At 38.0% G+C, this 17,524-nt stretch overlaps 1 protein-coding gene across 1 annotated transcript; it reads right to left on the bottom strand.

Annotated features, from left to right (window-relative positions):
• Positions 1–700: 700 nt before the first annotated feature.
• Positions 701–16,796, bottom strand: TMEM237 (transmembrane protein 237). The gene is made up of 12 exons (XM_008586289.1): positions 16,752–16,796; positions 14,502–14,533; positions 13,872–13,882; positions 12,942–12,998; positions 10,677–10,814; positions 7,518–7,638; positions 6,592–6,749; positions 4,048–4,171; positions 3,550–3,741; positions 2,406–2,479; positions 1,669–1,762; positions 701–845 (listed from the first exon to the last, which is right to left on the bottom strand). The coding sequence occupies exons 1-12, from the start codon at positions 16,791–16,793 to the stop codon at positions 701–703; spliced, it is 1,188 nt and encodes a 395-aa protein (XP_008584511.1). The 5' UTR covers positions 16,794–16,796.
• Between the last annotated feature and the right edge of the window lie 728 nt (positions 16,797–17,524).

The raw sequence follows: 17,524 nt of genomic DNA, 5'->3' as shown, positions 1-17,524 counted from the left end.
CACACACACACACACACACACACTCTCACACAAAAACAAACAAACAGCAACAACAACAACAACAACAAAGAAAGCTGGGGGTGGGGTGGAGAGGAAGATTTAACAACCTCAACTTTTTTTTTTTTTTTTTTGAAGCTCTTACAACAAGAAAATGGAGGGGACACATCTGGGTGGGAGGGGGGAGAGGGAGGAGGGAGGGAGGTTTTGGTGATGGGACACAATAACTAACTACATTGTATATTGACAAAATAAAAAATAAAAAAGAATTTGTGACAAGGAGAGGAGGAAGTATTCACTTGGATACTTGAATAATACTTGAATAATTCACTTGAATATGTGTCTTTAGACTACCATAGATAAACCTTCAAAAAAAGGTTTTTTTGAAATTAAAAGGTACTTTCATCAGAAGGAGACTAAGAGAAGTGAAGAGCAAAGACTTTCTATATATCACACTTAAAGGGTTCCAAGAGAAGAAATACCTCTTGAATATGCACAAGGGACACAGAAGCCCCTCATTAAGTACATTCAGCCTCCAGCTCTCCTAGGCACTCTTCCCACTTCTCTTGGCATTCCATTACACAACTTTACTTTCACTCTTCCCATACCATTTTATTTTAAATGTCTTTGTTATTAGAATATTATAATCTATACTCATTAAAAGAAGATTTATAAAATCATTATAGAAGATGTCAGAATGTTCTTATACTATTTTTTCTAGAATACCTTCACTAAGATCCATGCCTGGCCTATACGACATAAAAAGCCAAGATAATCCAACCAGAAGAGCCACCACCAGATTCACCACAATCCATGGCTGGAGAATCTGTTCCTCAATTCCTGCTGCCCTAAAGACATAGAAATACTCATTAGAACTGTCTTCATTTTGGTTCATATATCCAAATGTATCTGTTTTATGAACTTAAAAAAAAAATCAGTCCTGTCCTAGAGAAATAAGATCAAAATAAAATATAATTTCCCTACAAAATTCACCATATATATCATGAGAACAAGGGTTCAAACGTTATTTAAACTCTATACAGATCAGCTCTGTACATTAGTATAAATGGAAAGATAGTGTTCCCCCAATAATTTTCTGAAAGTTTCAACTACCGTGGCACTACTCTTCAATTAAGTAGCTTTCCTTTCTCTCTTTGTCTCATGCCCCTAGTCACTCTCTCAAAAAAGACTGGCCTTCTGAGTTCCAGGAACTGGAATCCCCATCATCCTGTCAGCCTCATGGTTGGCCACTGATCTGCAGATGTTGGCCTTCCTCATTCTGCTCTCTTTCTAGCATTGCTTGGTTTTTTTCAATCTATCCCGGCTACCCAGTCCCATCACTGTTCTGGGGTATTAGGCTCCCTGACTAGGGATAACAGCTCTTCCGGTCTATCATGTGACGACTTATTTTAAAACCGTAACTTAAAGATCTAAAACAGATTTTTAAAAAAGAGGACATTTCATTAAAAATGCAGGTGTATATAACAGTAGTTATCCATTAACCAAAAGAATAGGTATTTTCTTGCCATATTTTTGTAAACAAAAACAGGGCCTACATTATTATGTAGAGATAAAAACATGAAAAAGAGTAGAAGGATAAGAAAAGTACCATTACTCTCACTGTTCCCGTTATTACCAGTAATAATTGCTGATTTTATCGTGAACTCTTACCAGAGACTACCATTAACAGAAGAAGGTGTGTAAAGGTGGATTCTGTCACTTGCCATTTGCTGACTCAGAGATAGTATAAGAGCAGTAAAGTACACTAAGAAAAAGACAAATGAAATTACCAATAATTTTTAACAACCCAGTTTATTTTGAGTTAATAGATTACTTTAAGCTAAAAAATAATCTGTACTTCGGTGAATGATGATATAAAAGAAATTCATTTGATAAATTCCAATAGGCTAGATATTATTTTTAAAGAAAACAGGTGCAGAAGGATTTTTTTGAGATGCTCACCATTTCACCATTAAAACTGACAAGAACCTAGATCTTTTAAGAAATTAAATGACTTGCTCAAGTTCCTAAAACTAATTTGATTAATATTCCAATAACTTAGAACAAAATGTATTCCAAGTTATCAGAAAGATATAACATTTTTTACTAAAAGGCCATACCAGCTGAATCTGTTTAATGTCAAGTAAAAAATACAAAAGCTAAAAATTAAATAATATAGAAAAAATTAAACTTTTAAAAGTTATTTAGATGATTCTCTATTGAAAAATAATTCTATCAAAATTATGCCCACCATGTTTTTAATTACAAATTCACTGAACACCCATAGGTAATGTTTATAATTAGCAAAAATATAAAACCTTTTTAAAAATAAAATTATATTTTTCCTGGTTCAAAATTACAGTATAACTCAAGTATTACATAGTTATCAAATTAAACTATTTACTCACAGAAAGATGCTAAAGCTGTTGGATCCAAGGCCAAAAAATTTCGAATTGCTATTGATGTTTTAGCAAAGTCAATCCTAGAAAATACAAAAGCTTCTTGTCACAGTGTCACTGTAAACTTCTTAACAAAACTTCACTGACTATAGTTTTTTCCTTCTCTATTCTAACACTATATATATTGTCCATTACAAGGCTTTAAGAAACTATATACTTACACACAAAAGAATGCCTTAGTTTAAAAGGCCACATAAAACAGCTAACTAGAAGACTATTTTAGGCAACATTCTTTTGGAGTTAAAATATCCTGAAGAAGCAAATTAAACTTGATCTGAAAAATTTCACTAGCTTCTAACTCTTTCTATTACCCATATGAATAGGCTATAATAGGGGTTTATTAATGGGTGAAATTGTGTTCCCAAAAAGATTGCTGAACTCCTAACCCTTGGTACCTGTCAATGTGATCTTATTTGAAAACAGGTCTTTGCAGATGTAATAAAGTTAAGATAAGGTCATTAGGATTAGATTACAATGGCTGATGTCATTATAAGAAAAGAAGAGACAGACATAGAGACACACTGGGAAAAGCACCATGTGATGACAGAGACAGATATTGAAGTGATGCATCTATGAGCCAAGGAATGCCAAGGATTGCTAGCAACCACTGCAAGTGAGGGGAGAGGCATGAAACAGAGTTGCCCTCAGAGCCCTCCAAAAAGGAATCAACCTTGGCAAAACCTTGATTTCAGACTGCTAGCCTGCAGAACTGTAAGAGAATAAGTTTCTGTTATTTTAAACCAGCCAGTATCTGGTACTTTGTTACAGCAGCCCTAGGAAACTAATACAATGTGCAGAGTCTCATCTGTACCTGGATTAGATAATTCAGAAGATGATATTTGGAACTTTTTGAGTTGATTATATTTGGATGAAATTTTGGACATACGAGTTAATGAATTAAGGCTTTTGGAGACATTTTGTTCACAGTTGTCCCATTACCCCCAAAAAGAACAGAAACAGACTGGCTTAAAATGTCAAAGCAATATTAATATCTTATAATCCTATTTTGAAAGCTGTCAGTAGTCGGTGACACATTTTGCTCAACATTTCCTCCTGAAGAAAAATTAGAAATCCACAGTCACAACAGTCTTACCTGTCAAAAGCTGAAATTGTACTAAGAGACAAAAGCAAGTAGAGAAGACTCTGGAATGGATATACTAAGGTCTTGTATTGTTGCAGAAGGTTTGAGAAATTAGATAGCTCTTCTCCTGCTAGAACATATATCACAACAATATTCCACACAGCACAGCCAGCCAAGAAGCCATGAGAAAAGAGACCAATCATCCTGAATGGAAAAGGGTTTAATTATTATACATAAATTGCTAAGTATAAAGCTAAAATATTTTTTACATCTCTCCACATATAAGAATAGAATTCAACATTTCACGAAAAGTAAAAATGAGCTTTTTCTTTTTACTTAGACTGATAGAAAGATCAATTAACTCCGATGGGATGTTTAAAAAATATACCTACCCACCATTTTAAGTTGTCTATTTTTAATGGTATTGAACAGCCAACACTTTTTTTTTTTTTTTTAATTACAGAACCCAGTTAACATCTGTTTTAAGAAAAGCCCAACAAAAGCAGCCACCTGAAAGCCCGGTGCACTGAAAGTGCCACATCTCTGGTGGTCCAGGAAGGCTTCATGTCCATTGACACATCTATGTTTTCTGTGGTCTTTATCAATTCTGAACGATCAGCAGCCTGGAATCGCCCTGAGAACATATAACACAATTACTAAGTCTTTTTTTATTATTCAACACTTAAGAAGTCTCAGACTAAGACTGAAATTTTAATGTTTTCCTATCTAACAATTCTCCTTGACTCAGTTCCTGTTTCAGAAGGCTCTTTTTTTTTTTTGGTTGCTTAAACATACTACTTTTTCGCCTTTTGGAAAAATAAGCAATGTCAATGCAGTTTCTTCTCAACCCAAAAGTGATGGTAAAGTAACAGTTTTAGAAATCAATTATATTTAATGAAATACAATAATGAACTCTGAACTCAGAATAAAGTTTAGAAACCTTTAACATGACATAGTCTGTAAAATTCTAATTTAAAGACTCTAGAAGTATTATACTATACTAGGCATTTAAACTCTCCCGAGTGAGCCACGGGGTCGGCCCCATAAACTTCTTTTAAGATCCCTGTGGGGCTGGCCAGTCAGCTCACTTGGGAGAAAGTGGTGTTGATAACACAAAGTTCAAGGATTCAGATTCCTGTACAGGCGAGCCACCAAAAAAAAAAAAAATTAGAATCCTGTAAAAAGTATCAGTACAAGTATCAGCACTGCAACGTTGTGTGAGCAGGGCTTTATCCTTTTTACTACTCACCAGGAGGCTCCTTCTCCTATATCTACCAATCCACAAATGGACCTCACGAAGCAGCAAAGGTTCTCTTTCAATTCCCCTCACCAAACTCAACTCTCAGGTATTTTGGAGGATGAAAGAGTGCTGCAACACTTAATTTTCCCTAGGAAAAGACAACTTCTGGGCAGACCACTGTTGCCTTTCATGGTCAGTTACTATAACAGGGAAATTTCTGTGCTAAGGGAAGTAAGAATAAAAATGAGGACTGAATGATATTGCTTGAAAATACACTGAAGTAAATTAAATGCCACATGGTGTACTAGTAAAGGTACTTGACTAGAAGTCATGAAACCCGGGTTCAAGTCCCATTTCTACACTTACCAACTGTAAGACGGCTAGGTATGTCAGTTAGCTTCTCTAGACCACAGATTTCTCATTAGTCAAGTACTCCAAGATCATTTAGATGGGATCTTATGGAATCAGAATTCTAAAACAATTTACATGAAATCTAAATTGTAAATTTTAAGTACTAACATTTATGTTTCAGGTGAGTTCTTTAGGCAATATATCCATAGCATATCCATGGGAATTGTATATGATCATGATCACGCTTTGGGTAGTTTTTTCCTAAACACTGTGTTATGGACTGAATGTGTCCCCCTACCCCCCCAAAATTTGTATATTAGAGCCCTAATCCTCAATGTGATGGTATTTGCAGGCGGAGCTATTGGAAGGTAATTAGGTTTAGATGATGTCACAAGAGTAAGGATTCCATAATGGGATTAGTGTCCTTTCTTTTTATTGTATGTATTTGTGGGGTACAGTGTGTTGTTTCAATGCATATATTGTTCAATGATTCACTCAAGGTAGATAGTATATCCATCACCTAAACATTTATCTTTTCTTTGTGGTGATCACAGTCAAGATTAGTGTCCTTTTAAGAAGAGGAAGAGACACTAGAGCTCTCTCTCTGCCATGTGTGGACACAGCAAGAAGGCAGCCATCTGCAAGCCAGGAAGAGGCCCTCACAAAGAATGAAATCTTCCAGCACGTTATCTTGGACTTCCCAGCTTCCAGAACTTTGAGAAATAAATGTTTATTGTTTCAGCCACCCAGTCTATAGTATTTTGTTATAGTAGCCCGAACTAAGATACACTGCAAACCCAGTCTTATAACCAGTACATGTGATACAATGTCAGAACTATTTCCCAAAAGAATATATAGCTATAATGTTGTATTTCTTATTTAATATGATAGTATCACATGTATTCTTTTTCATTTTATCTGTAAAATTTATATGATTATCTGCCCAACCATCACAACCACTACCAATTGCAGAATTGGTAAAGCACAAAGAAGTATAAAGAAACAGGCTAGGGTGGGAGGAGATTAAAAAATTACTCATAATCCTATTACCCAGAAACAACCAGCTTTGCATTAATACTTTGGCACATTTCCTTCTAGGCTTTTGTCCTATGCATTTTTCTATAGTTGAGATCAAACTATGTGTGTGTGTATGCTCATTTTTCCTTAGAATTTTTTCATGAAATAAAAAATTTTCCGTAAACATTATGTTTAATGGTGCAGAATATTTTATTATATAGATAACCATAACTTACTGAAATCATTCCTCTCCTGTTTTATATTCAGGTTATTTCCAGGTTTTCACTCTCATGAATAATAGTGTGATAATTAGCTTTGTGTATAAATTTTTGTCCATATTTTTGCTTATTTCTTTAATTCAGATTTCCAGAAGTATAATTACCAGATCAAAGGATATCCTGTGTAATTTTTTAAAAGCTCATGTTCCAGAATAAGGAACTACTTACGGCTTTTTTCCACAAAAACTTTGCCTACAGGCTGGCTAACACCAGTGGGCGCAGTGAATATAGACTGTTGTTCTGGACTATTTTGCTCATCAGTAATTATATCTTCATCTTCTACTCCTAGCTCATTGGCATACTGTAATTCTGCTGGCTGGGTTTTCCTGTAATCAGGGAGAATGTAAGAAAAATGGATAATTATTGAATTTTTGCAAACCTACATAAGGAATTACCTATGAATATAATGGAAAGAGCCCTGGCCTTGGAATCAAGAAAGTTTTTTTTTACTCAAATGGATCTGTTATTAACTGCTACATGCAGCAAGTCACCTATATTTCTGTGGACCTCAGTTTTCTCATCTGGAAAATGAAGTGACTGTAAGATCTTTCCAGTCTTAAAATCATACAGTTCTATATAGACATGATCACTATACGTAGGGTCATTTCTAAATACAAACAATAGTGTTATATAACTTCCAGTGTATTTCTTCAAAGTGTGCCATTTTATTTTATCCGAGACTTAATTTCCTATGCTAAAATACATGGTTTTAATTATTCCTAAAATAGTCATAATTTGAGTTCTGTTAACATGAGAAAATAAATCACAATAGCCTATTTTAGTGTCGCTAATTTTCAATATCCTTAATATCTAATTTTTTTGCTACTTATATAAAATCTTCTATTTGTGTTCTTCTTTTTCAGAGATGGCTCCTAAGATTTTTCATTTAAGTACACTACTAATACTTTTCTCAGTGGTTCACTCTTTTCAAATTTACCATTAGATTGATTTAACTGATTTTGTATTACTACATATCCTAGACATAAACAGACACAAATATATAATAAGACTCAATGAGAAGCTACCATTTGGGAGCTCTGAATTAAGCATCAGAGTAACCACAGAGAATATTTAGAAGAATAAATGATTCTTACTTTGTCTTCCTTCGAGGTTTCTGAATAACTGCCTCCTCAGCTGGCTCCCCATCAATATTATTTTCGTCTTGTAATAAAGATGAACCAGATGTTTTCTTTTGGGTGAAGGAAGTCTCCAATTCTGAAAATAAAAACAAATTAAGTTTTCAAATGACTGTAAGGTGAAACAAAAAGTAATACACAAGATTTTTATAAGACAAGAGAACTTTAAGAATTTTAATTGGCCCAAAGTTTTTTTCACTATCTTATGAATTTTTAATTTTTAAAATTTTACACCTCTAAATTTTCAACATAAAATTTGAGATGGCAATGCCAAACTATGGAAAAAATTAAGTAAACCAACACCCAGAGTGTGTTGGAGACCCCCAAGATTACCTCCAGATTTGGTGATTTGCTAGAAGGATTCAGAAGTGATTACACACAATTATAGTTTATTAGCAAAAAGAGATAGAGCAAAATCAGCAAAAGGAAAAAGTGCCTGCAGCAATGTCCAAAGGAAACCAGGTACGAACTTCCAAGAGTCCTCAATCAGTGGAGTCACACAGGATGAACTAATTCCTCCAGCAGGGAGTTGTGACAATACATGTGATGCAGTCTCAACTAGGGAAGCTCATTAGAGACTCAGTGCCCAAGGTTTTTACTGCAGGCTAGTCACACAGGCCTAGCACGTAGCAAAATTCCAGATTCCCAGAAGGGAAGCAGATGTTCAGCATAAATCATATTGTGTACACAAATGCACAGTGAGCCACCCTTATAATTTAGGGAAAGTTTTATATCAGTGTATGGCACTGTTTACTCTCGAAGTTCCCAGATGCCAATTAAGGGCCAACCTTGCAAGCAGGCCTTTCTAAGGATAGCAGTCTTAGGCCTGCTATGTTAACTTTTTTCTGTACATAGGGTAGATATTAAGCTTAAATGAGTCAATGGAACCCTCTAGCCTGGCAGCTACTCTTCCTACCTGGAAATACTGGCTCCCCGGAATGTTCTCAAGCCACTAGAATTCTATTTTAATAAAATACCTACAGCCTGGGCTAGAAATGCAATACAAGTAGTAGAGCCTACCATGGCCACTCTGAGAAAAACGAAACAAAAATCATACAAAATTTAAAAATCCAGAAATTTAGAAAGCTGGACCTGCAAAACTGAGTGCATTTTGGAATGGCAGTAACAGGTCCTCTTTGGCCCAAAACTTAGTTGGGTCCTAAGTTTTCTAAAACTGCTGAAGTCATTTCTGTAAAGATATTTTTCACAAATTATCAAACTAGATATTGGTATGCATCTTGATTTTCGAATTTGTACCTTAACTGAATTATTGAAAGGGTAGTTTTAATTAAACTATATTTAGTACCGGTGATGAAATAAATCATTTCATTGGGATAAAGCTTGTCTGAGAATCATGTTTTTTCCTTCTGCCCTCTTCTGCACTCTCCTTCTCCTCCTCATAGATACTCCTTACCCTCAGGCACTGTGGTATCCCACTTCAACTTACCTCTCATAAATATGTTCATTTTCCTGACTTTTCTAGTTCCTTTCCCTCTATTTGTATGATTTTTCCAACCAATCATGACTTGCTTTTTCTATGAGGACAAGTAATTAGTCAGGGAAACTAATTTGTAACAAATTATTCTCAGGAGCTGATGTCAATAGGAGTGACCTAATCTCACAATCTCTGCTCCTTTCACTTGTTTTACTCTGACAAAACCCTTTTTTCTAATTATAATTACAAATTCATGTATAAAAGTCATACATGCTCAATACATGAAAAATCACTAAAATATAAATAAAAGAAAAAATAAAAATCACCCTTCCTTCCTTCTTCTAAAAAACCTACCTGTGAACACTGCTATATCCTTCCATTTTTTCTATTGTGAATATGTATGTATGTATTTATGTTCTGGGTTGAATTGTGCCCCCCAAATAAGCTTCATTCAAGTCCTAACTCCCAGTGCTTGTGAATGTAACCTTATTTGGAAAGAGGGTCTTTTCAGATGTAATCAAGTTAAAATGAGGTTATACTGGATTAGGACAGGCACTAAATCCATTGATTGGTACTCTTGCAAGAATAGGGAAATTTGGACATAGAAACACAGGGAAAAATGTGAAGGAAGAGACAAAGATTGGTGTTATGTTACCACAAGCCAAAGAACACCAAGGACTGTCAACAACCACCAGAAGCCAGAAAAGGCAAGGAAAGAATTCTTCCCTAAAGCCTTTGGAGTATGTCCCTGCAGACAGCGGGATTTTGGAATTCTATCCTCCAGAACTATGAGAGAATCAATTTCCGTTGTTTTAATTCACCCAGTTTGTGGTAATTTTTTATGGCAGCCCTAGGAAATTAATACAATGTATTTTACAAAAATGGGCTCTCCAATACATACTATTTTATAACCTTTGTTTTTGATTTAACAATACATTGCTAATGGTTTTCCATGTTACTATTTCACTTGAACAATCCTTTTAATGGATATTTGGTTTCCACTTACTGGATAAGACATGGTTTATTTAGCCAGTATCACACTGTTAGATATTTGGGTTATTACCAATTTCTACTCTTATAAACAATGTTGCAGTTAACATCCTTTAATTACTGTTGCTGTTGTAATTACTTCTATTCATAGAAATCTGGACAGACTGTATCAATCTACGGTCCTAACAGCAGTTCAACAGTGTACCAATTTCACATCAACTCTAGATTTTATAATTTGAAAAAAGCATTGCCAATTTGATAGGCCAAAAAAATGGTATAGTATTCTGTTTACCTTGTGAAAAGCACATGGGACATAGAAAAACTCAATAAATAAATGCTGGCTGTTGTTTTATTATATCATTATTAACACAGAATCTATCTTTCCCCCACTAATCTAAAATGTCCATTTCATCATTTACTAAATACTTATATACACTGAGATCTGAACTTTCTGTTTTAGTCCTCAATTTGTTCCCCTCCTCTCATATTCTTTACATATATAATCAAAAGAAACCTGTAAAGTGTTTTTGATTTAAGCCATTGGAATCACTCTAGTGGCAAATATTTTAAGGAAGAAAGCAAAAAAAACTACCTATGGGATATGGATGGAGAAAGAATGGGAACAGACAGGTTTTTATCATACCCTCCAAAATCATAGCTGTTATCACAACCTAACTGGTTTTTTCACACACCAATAGGTGGCCTCATCTTCTTCTGTCTCCTTTGAACAGGAGCCTCTGGATGCTCTTCAAGCTCTTTAGTAGGTGGCTCACTGCTCTCAGATGGCCTACGAACAGCAGTCTGAGCAAGGCCTTCCAAAGAAGCACTGGCTACAGAAAAACAGAGTAGAAAAAATTGGAACAGAGATCACTGAGTCTTAAAAGGATGGGGAAAAAAGTAACTAGAATGTTTCCTATACTGTGCCCCAAATCTTGATTTCTTCCCTCCTAACCTGTAAGTTTGGACTGAGAAAAGAAATAGTTGAGAATAAGAAAGGCTGAGGAAGAAAAGAAGGCAGCAGGCGAGTGGGGGGTTGGAAGCTAGAAAGAAGAGCAAAAGAAGGGGAGGAGGAGAAACTGCGTCAGAACATTCAGAACTTTCAGAAAGATGAAAATATAAACACTGACACCAAAAAAAAAAACTATCTCTACTTGTCTCCTGCCTTAAGAATTTTTATCAGCCTCTATTTTGTCTTTCATTAATAAATTAACACATGATAAAGTCATTAAGAATACATGGAGTTAATAAATAATTTATACATCTCTTCATTTGGTCATTCATTTCAACCTCTCCTCTCATTAAATCTTTTTACAGAATTTCAACACATTTTGGCAGATTTAAGTTTTACTTCACTGCATTCCCTTCCCTGTCTTCTTCACAAAAGAAATAAAAATGTTTTTTTGTTTGTTTGTTTGTTTTTTAAAAGATGACCGGTAAGGGGATCTCAACCCTTGACTTGGTGTTGTCAGCACCACGCTCAGCCAGTGAGCGAACTGGCCATCCCTATATGGGATCCGAACCCGGGGCCTTGGTGTTATCAGCACCGTACTCTCCCGAGTGAGCCACGGGCCGGCCCAGAAATAAAAATGTTTTAATAAACAAATGAAAAGATACTTAACCTCACTAGTATTTAGAGAAATACAAACTAAAATAAGCTGCATTTTGGCTACTAAATTAACACAAAAATTTAAAAGATTGATATTGTCCAGTGTTGTTAAGGAGAATGTGACATTCTCAAATTCTATTGGTGGCAAGAAAATAACTAAAGACTCCTTGAAAACAATTTAGCAGAATCTATTATATCAATAATGCATGTGTCCTTTATCTAGCAATTCCACTGCTAGCAGTCCATCCTAAAGAAATACCTCTTCTTCCCTACCACCCACTACTTTATGTAGAAGAACTACAAAATTGCCTGCAGTGAAAAATTTGATATAACCTAAATGAACAACAGACCAATGATTATGGCACATTCTTATGATGTAATACTAAGAAGACACTGTTTAAAAACACATAGGAATCTATGTATTAACGAGCAAATACACTACATATAGAATATGATACCTTTTGGGGCCGAGCCCATGGCGCACTCGAGAGAGTGCGGTGCTGGGAGTGCAGCAGCGCTCCCGCCGCGGGTTCGGATCCTATATAGAGATGACCGGTTCGCTCACAGCGCTCACTGGCTGAGCGCCGTGCGGCCAGTCTCAAAAGGACAAAAAAAAAAGAATATGATACCTTTTATATATTAAAAAAACAGCAACAACCACACAAACCATTTAGGCTTATGAGAAGTCTCAAGTAAAGAGTGAAATTAAAGGATCACTTAAAGGTGACTTTGAGGTTTCAAGTCTGAGTGCTGGGAAAATGGTGGGTTCCATTAACAGAAAATTGAGTGAGAAGTAAAAGTTGATTTATTGGTGAAGGTGATGATGGATTTTGAATGTGCTGAGTTTGAGTTACGGATGCAACATCCAGGATTATTAGTAGATCACTAGGACAAAAAGGAGTTCATAGAATCTGCTCATTATTGGAGCTTTAGTTCATGGGTGATATGGCCCTGACTTCAGATTCATTCCCCAATGTAGAGAATCTCTAACTGAAATAAGGGATGTGAGAACTCTGTATCTCTAAATCCAGAATCTTGGTCAAGGCTATGGAGCCAATCATATCTTAAAACAATTTATGTTATCTAGGGATAAAAGACCTCAAAGACTAAGAGCATTGAGGAAGTAAGAGCTTAAGTGGCACAACCCTTTATTACATGAAAGCTACTAGACATGCCCCAGGCTGCCCAATGCCCTGTCCCTACCACCACTGCTTCAGGCTGGCCTTAATTCTACCCTCAACACACCAGTGACTTGGGGATGCTGAGGCCTTGCCTCTCCCTGATCTGTGATGTTTATCACACCTGAGATCCTGGTAAAACCTATGATCCCACACCACAAAGAACTTCTTACCTAGTGTGTTTTTTGTTCTGGGCTTCTTTTTCTTAGGACGACTAAGTGGAACATCATCTATAAAATAGAAAGAACATCAACAGAAAAGCCTGCCTAAAATTCAACAATCAGAAGGGAACTTTTAGCAGTGAAGACTTTTCCCTCTCTTCTCTGGGTGCACCCAACTTCTACACATTGGGGAAGAAGACAAGAAATTGACAAAGTCAGAGAGAGCCTATAGTGTGGTGCCAGTAGCACACTGCTGGTCAGTAACATTAGAAACTGAGCATAGAAAGAGGGCTCAACAAATATTCATCTGATCCCCTACATTTCCCAACTACCTTGTACTTAGGTGTAGCCTTTGACTGGTTCTGGCCAATAGACTGTGAGCAGAAGTGATCTGTGTCATTGAAAGAGCCAGTGAGTAAACTTCCAGCTTTCTCTTCCCTTGCTGTGGCAACTGAGGAAGAACCATAAGATGGCAGAACCACAGGACAGAAGCAGCCTGGATCACTACATCAATAGTGAAGAGGTAGTGAAAGGCAATGGCATTAGATTGTCACCACAGTGGACTTTGCATTAATTAGAAATAACCTTGTGTTATATCAAGTCACTGAGAGGAGTGTAGCATAATCTTGCCTATCCTGACTAAATGAGGCAAAGGAAGGTGCAGTCCCTATTACAGAGCTATAAACTAGCCAACAGTTATGTTCTGGATGACTCCAGTCAGGGATGAAGTGTTTTAATAACATTAAGGTCATCTAGCATTATCTATCAACCATAATTTAAAAATGGCAGTCATAAAAGATTATTATGACAAAAAGATATTGCATATTATAAATTATACCATTCAGATTCAATTTTAAGAGAAATAAACTAAGGAACGAAACTAATTTTTGAACACCAAATACTATAGTTAGAAAATTTTATATTAACAGTAAACTCACTCACCTTGAATAGCACTTCACATGACACCAACCAAATTTAATCATCGGAACAAAGACAAAAATGATACTATTAGTTAGAAATCTATTATATTGTTAGAATGAAAATTAACTTAAATTATTGCAAATTTAAAATAAAATTAACTTTTACACAATGTCAGTTACTTTACAAACTAGCTTATTATTTATAAGTAATAAACAGTTTAATAACACTGCTACTAAAATAAGCCAAATATTTTCCAAACCCACATACACATATTACCTACTGTCTATTAATAATTAAGCATATTAAGAACTCTTATTTGTCACTGATTACAATCGGCTTAAACTCTGGGGAAACTATTCTAGCTAACAAAAGAGGATCAGGATTCTGATAAACAGGACACAAACATTCAGAACGGGTCCATTATCCTACCATGTTGACATTCAGCCTTTTAAATAGAACATTTATTTATAACTGTTATCCTCATAATTCAAGGATTTTTCACCTATAAACTTTTAGGAAGCATTTTCCTAAAACTTTCAGGAAGTCTTCTGTAAGTCATTATAATCTTGAAATGGTACTAGTCAATTTTTCCACTTTATTAATTTTGCATTTTTAAATCTCAATAATGAAATTACTATAACTTATTTTTACCTTGGCACAGGTGGAAGGGCTCGTGGAGGACGCTGGGGAGGTAAAAAAGAAAACTGCTTGTAAGTGAAAGCCTAGAGCATCTTTACTTCATGTATCTCAGATACCACAAAGCTATTCTTTTAAAATCCTGTAGTTTAGACATGACAAAAAAATATAATAAATCAGACTAGTAACTTCAGATCTTTTGATAACCCTGTTCATCTGTGAAACCTGGGAGGTACCTATGACATCGGATGGGAGATTTTAAATTTGTCCTACCATTTCTAAATTTCATTTAAAATTCCTTCCTTTCTATCTACAGGTTCTAAGCGTTAGGGATATACTAAAGAACAAAACAGAGAGATCCCTGCTTTCATGGAACGTACATTCTAGTGGTTATGTATTAGAAGATCATGTTAAATATATGTATGATAAAAAAATATGATTATATAAAATATGTAACATGATAAATATGTATTAATACTATACACACACACACATATATATAATGAATGAGGGAAAATGAAGATATTTGAGCTGAGACTTGAGACCTGAATGAGAAAGGAGCCAACATTTCAGGCAATGAGGAGTAAATGCGAAGCCTTTTAGCGGAGGCTGGGCTTGGAGTGTTCCAGATAAAAGGAGGACTGCAGCACAGGAGAGGTGGGCAGAAGCCAGATTAATTAGGGATTTGCAGACAACGGGAAGGAGTCTGGATTTTGTTTTAATTCAATGGGAAGCTAATGCGGGTTTTAAGGCACACAGTAACGTACTTTTTAAAAACATACAGTGTGAAGAACGGATTTTAGGGGAGAAGGAATGGAAGGGGGGAAAAAACCCCTTATTCAAGTTGCTTTACATGAATAAGAAAGGTCGTGTTTGCAGTTCAGAGAGCATTACAGTTAAGAAGCATTCTGGAATTTTTCATAATAAAAACCTAACAGAAATGCCTGGAAGTCAATTTAATGTTCCAAGTATCTCATGCTGCTTGCAGACGATATTGATTTAAAAGGGTTAAACTTTAGACACTCTTGTAGTCTGTCCCAGTTAGCAATCCATTCGTTCAAACAGTCGATTAATACATATGCTACATACAAGATTAGGACGGGGCAGGCTGTCTCAGTACTAGTCAGTAGTCAAAATCACAGCTGGAAAAGAATAACAGTCACATGAAAGCGCTCTTCTAAACATGCTATAAAGCGTGTTCTAGCCAAGGACCCAGACCACAGAACTCCCCATTTCAAAAGTCCCGCAAAAATGACGTTTCACCCACCCAGAAACCCAACCTCTGAGCCTTCAAAAGTAGGACGACGCAACTGCAGGCAAACATCCAATTAGCTCAAAAGTAACTAAGGCTCGCTTACCACCTGCTTCTTCCCCATTCTTTCTAAAGCGGGCGGCAGCCGGCGCCAGGCTCAGGGCGCCAACCCCGCCCGGCGGGCCGCGCGCGCAGGCGCAGGCGTCATCGGGCTGCGCCGCCCAGGCCGCTGTGGCCGGCAGGCCCCCGGGGGGTGCTGGGGGAGGGGCGCGCGGACCGGGCCTGACCTCTAGTCTAGCCGCGCAGAAAAAGGGGCCTCGGAGGCGGGGCTGCCGTGCCCAGGGGGCTGCAGTTACGGTCACTTATGGTGTCCTTAGTGGTTGCGGTGATTTGTTTGGACGCATGAGAGGAGACCTGCATTAAAAGTCTCCGAGGGGGCCGGCCCGGTGGGCACTGCTACAGTGCGCCGCTTGAGAGCGTGGCTACGCTGCCTCCGAGGGTTCGGATCCCACATACAGACCGGCTGCTCACTGGCTGAGCAAGGGGCGGATGCAACACCGAGGGTTGCGATCCCGTTGCCGCCCAGGTCGGTATGGGCGCGACACTGAGGGTGCGATCCGTTGCCGGTCACGAAAAAAGACAAAAAGACAAAAAAAAAAAAAAGTCTCCGAGGGAAATTGCGACCGTTTTTCTGGAGGCGGTTAAAAGCCCTCTCCTGCGGGCGGGGTCTGTAGGAGGGTCGTCGTAGGCAGCAGCGGAGCCCGCCAGCCCGGGTAGCGGCGAAGTGAGGCGTAGTCGTGGCAACGCGGGGTCCAGCACCGAAAAACTTCGTGCCTGGCACCTCCCCGGCTCCGGGAGTTCGGGTCTGGCCTCGCCCCTGCCCCAGTCCAATCCTACGAACGCTCAAGGGGCGGATGCGCGCAGCCGGCGTCGGCCCCGCCCCAGGGGTAGATGTGCTTTAGGGCACCCCCGACCCGCCACGCGTCGTGGCCAACGCACCCCTCACTGCTCACCGGGGGGCCCTCCTCCAGCCGAGTCCCGGAGTCGGCTCTCATGGTGCTCTCCCCGCGGGGCTCCCCCGGAGCAACCGCCGTGGGCCGAGGCTGGCTCCCCGCTACGCCGCGGCCTCCGGGACCCGCGGGAGGGGGTCCTTCGTGGCGCTGGGAGAGGCCACCGCCCCCGGCAAGATCCCGCCCACTTCCGCTCGGCCAGGCCCCGCGCTCCAAGGTGGCCGGGTTAGGGACCGATGCGTTTACCCCCCGGCCCCCCCCCCCACCCGATTCCGTGCGGGCCTGGGCGTGTGGATGTATATTCGTACAGGCCGTTCTCACATTTTCTCCAGTTGCTTACCCTGCGTCCCACAACCGTGTAAATCAAGTTTCAGAAATCTTTTTCTCAGAGAACCACAACATAAAATCAAATCCGAGCTCACATGAGTATCATTAAAGATGACTTAATTTTCTTCATGTTGTGTGTGTGTGTGTGTGTGTGTTTAAGAAAGATAACGTGTTCACTTTAAAAAAGAACTACATATATTTTGTATCATGCACTCTTATAGTTAAGAAAGATGGGAGGGATAGAGGGATGGTGTGGATATGAAGAAAGTTAGAAAATGATGCAGAAGATGAACAGGCACAGAGACTAAGTCTCAGCTCTGGGGGAAGAAAGAAAAAAACAAGACTTGTGGTTTTCTCGTATTTAGGACTCTAGGTTAGGCATGCATATGGATATTAGCTATTAGGAAAATTAATTATTGTTACAGCTCTGATCAGAAGGTAATTTTTTC

The sequence above is a fragment of the Galeopterus variegatus genome, unplaced genomic scaffold (assembly GCF_000696425.1).
Source record: "Galeopterus variegatus unplaced genomic scaffold, G_variegatus-3.0.2 Scaffold3924, whole genome shotgun sequence".
Lineage (NCBI taxonomy): Eukaryota > Metazoa > Chordata > Mammalia > Dermoptera > Cynocephalidae > Galeopterus > Galeopterus variegatus.
Note: the sequence above shows the minus strand (reverse complement) of the source record. Positions and strands in the feature narration are given on the sequence as shown.

Coding starts and splice junctions, on each gene's coding strand:
- TMEM237 (XM_008586289.1), bottom strand. CDS start 16,793: ATGAGAGCCGACTCCGGGACTCGGCTGGAGGAGGGCCCCCCG. Junction 14,534..16,751: donor GGCTGGAGGAGGGCCCCCCG/GTGAGCAGTGAG, acceptor TTACCTCCCCAG/CGTCCTCCACGAGCCCTTCC. Junction 10,815..12,941: donor CAGAACAAAAAACACACTAG/GTAAGAAGTTCT, acceptor GTTTTTCTGTAG/CCAGTGCTTCTTTGGAAGGC.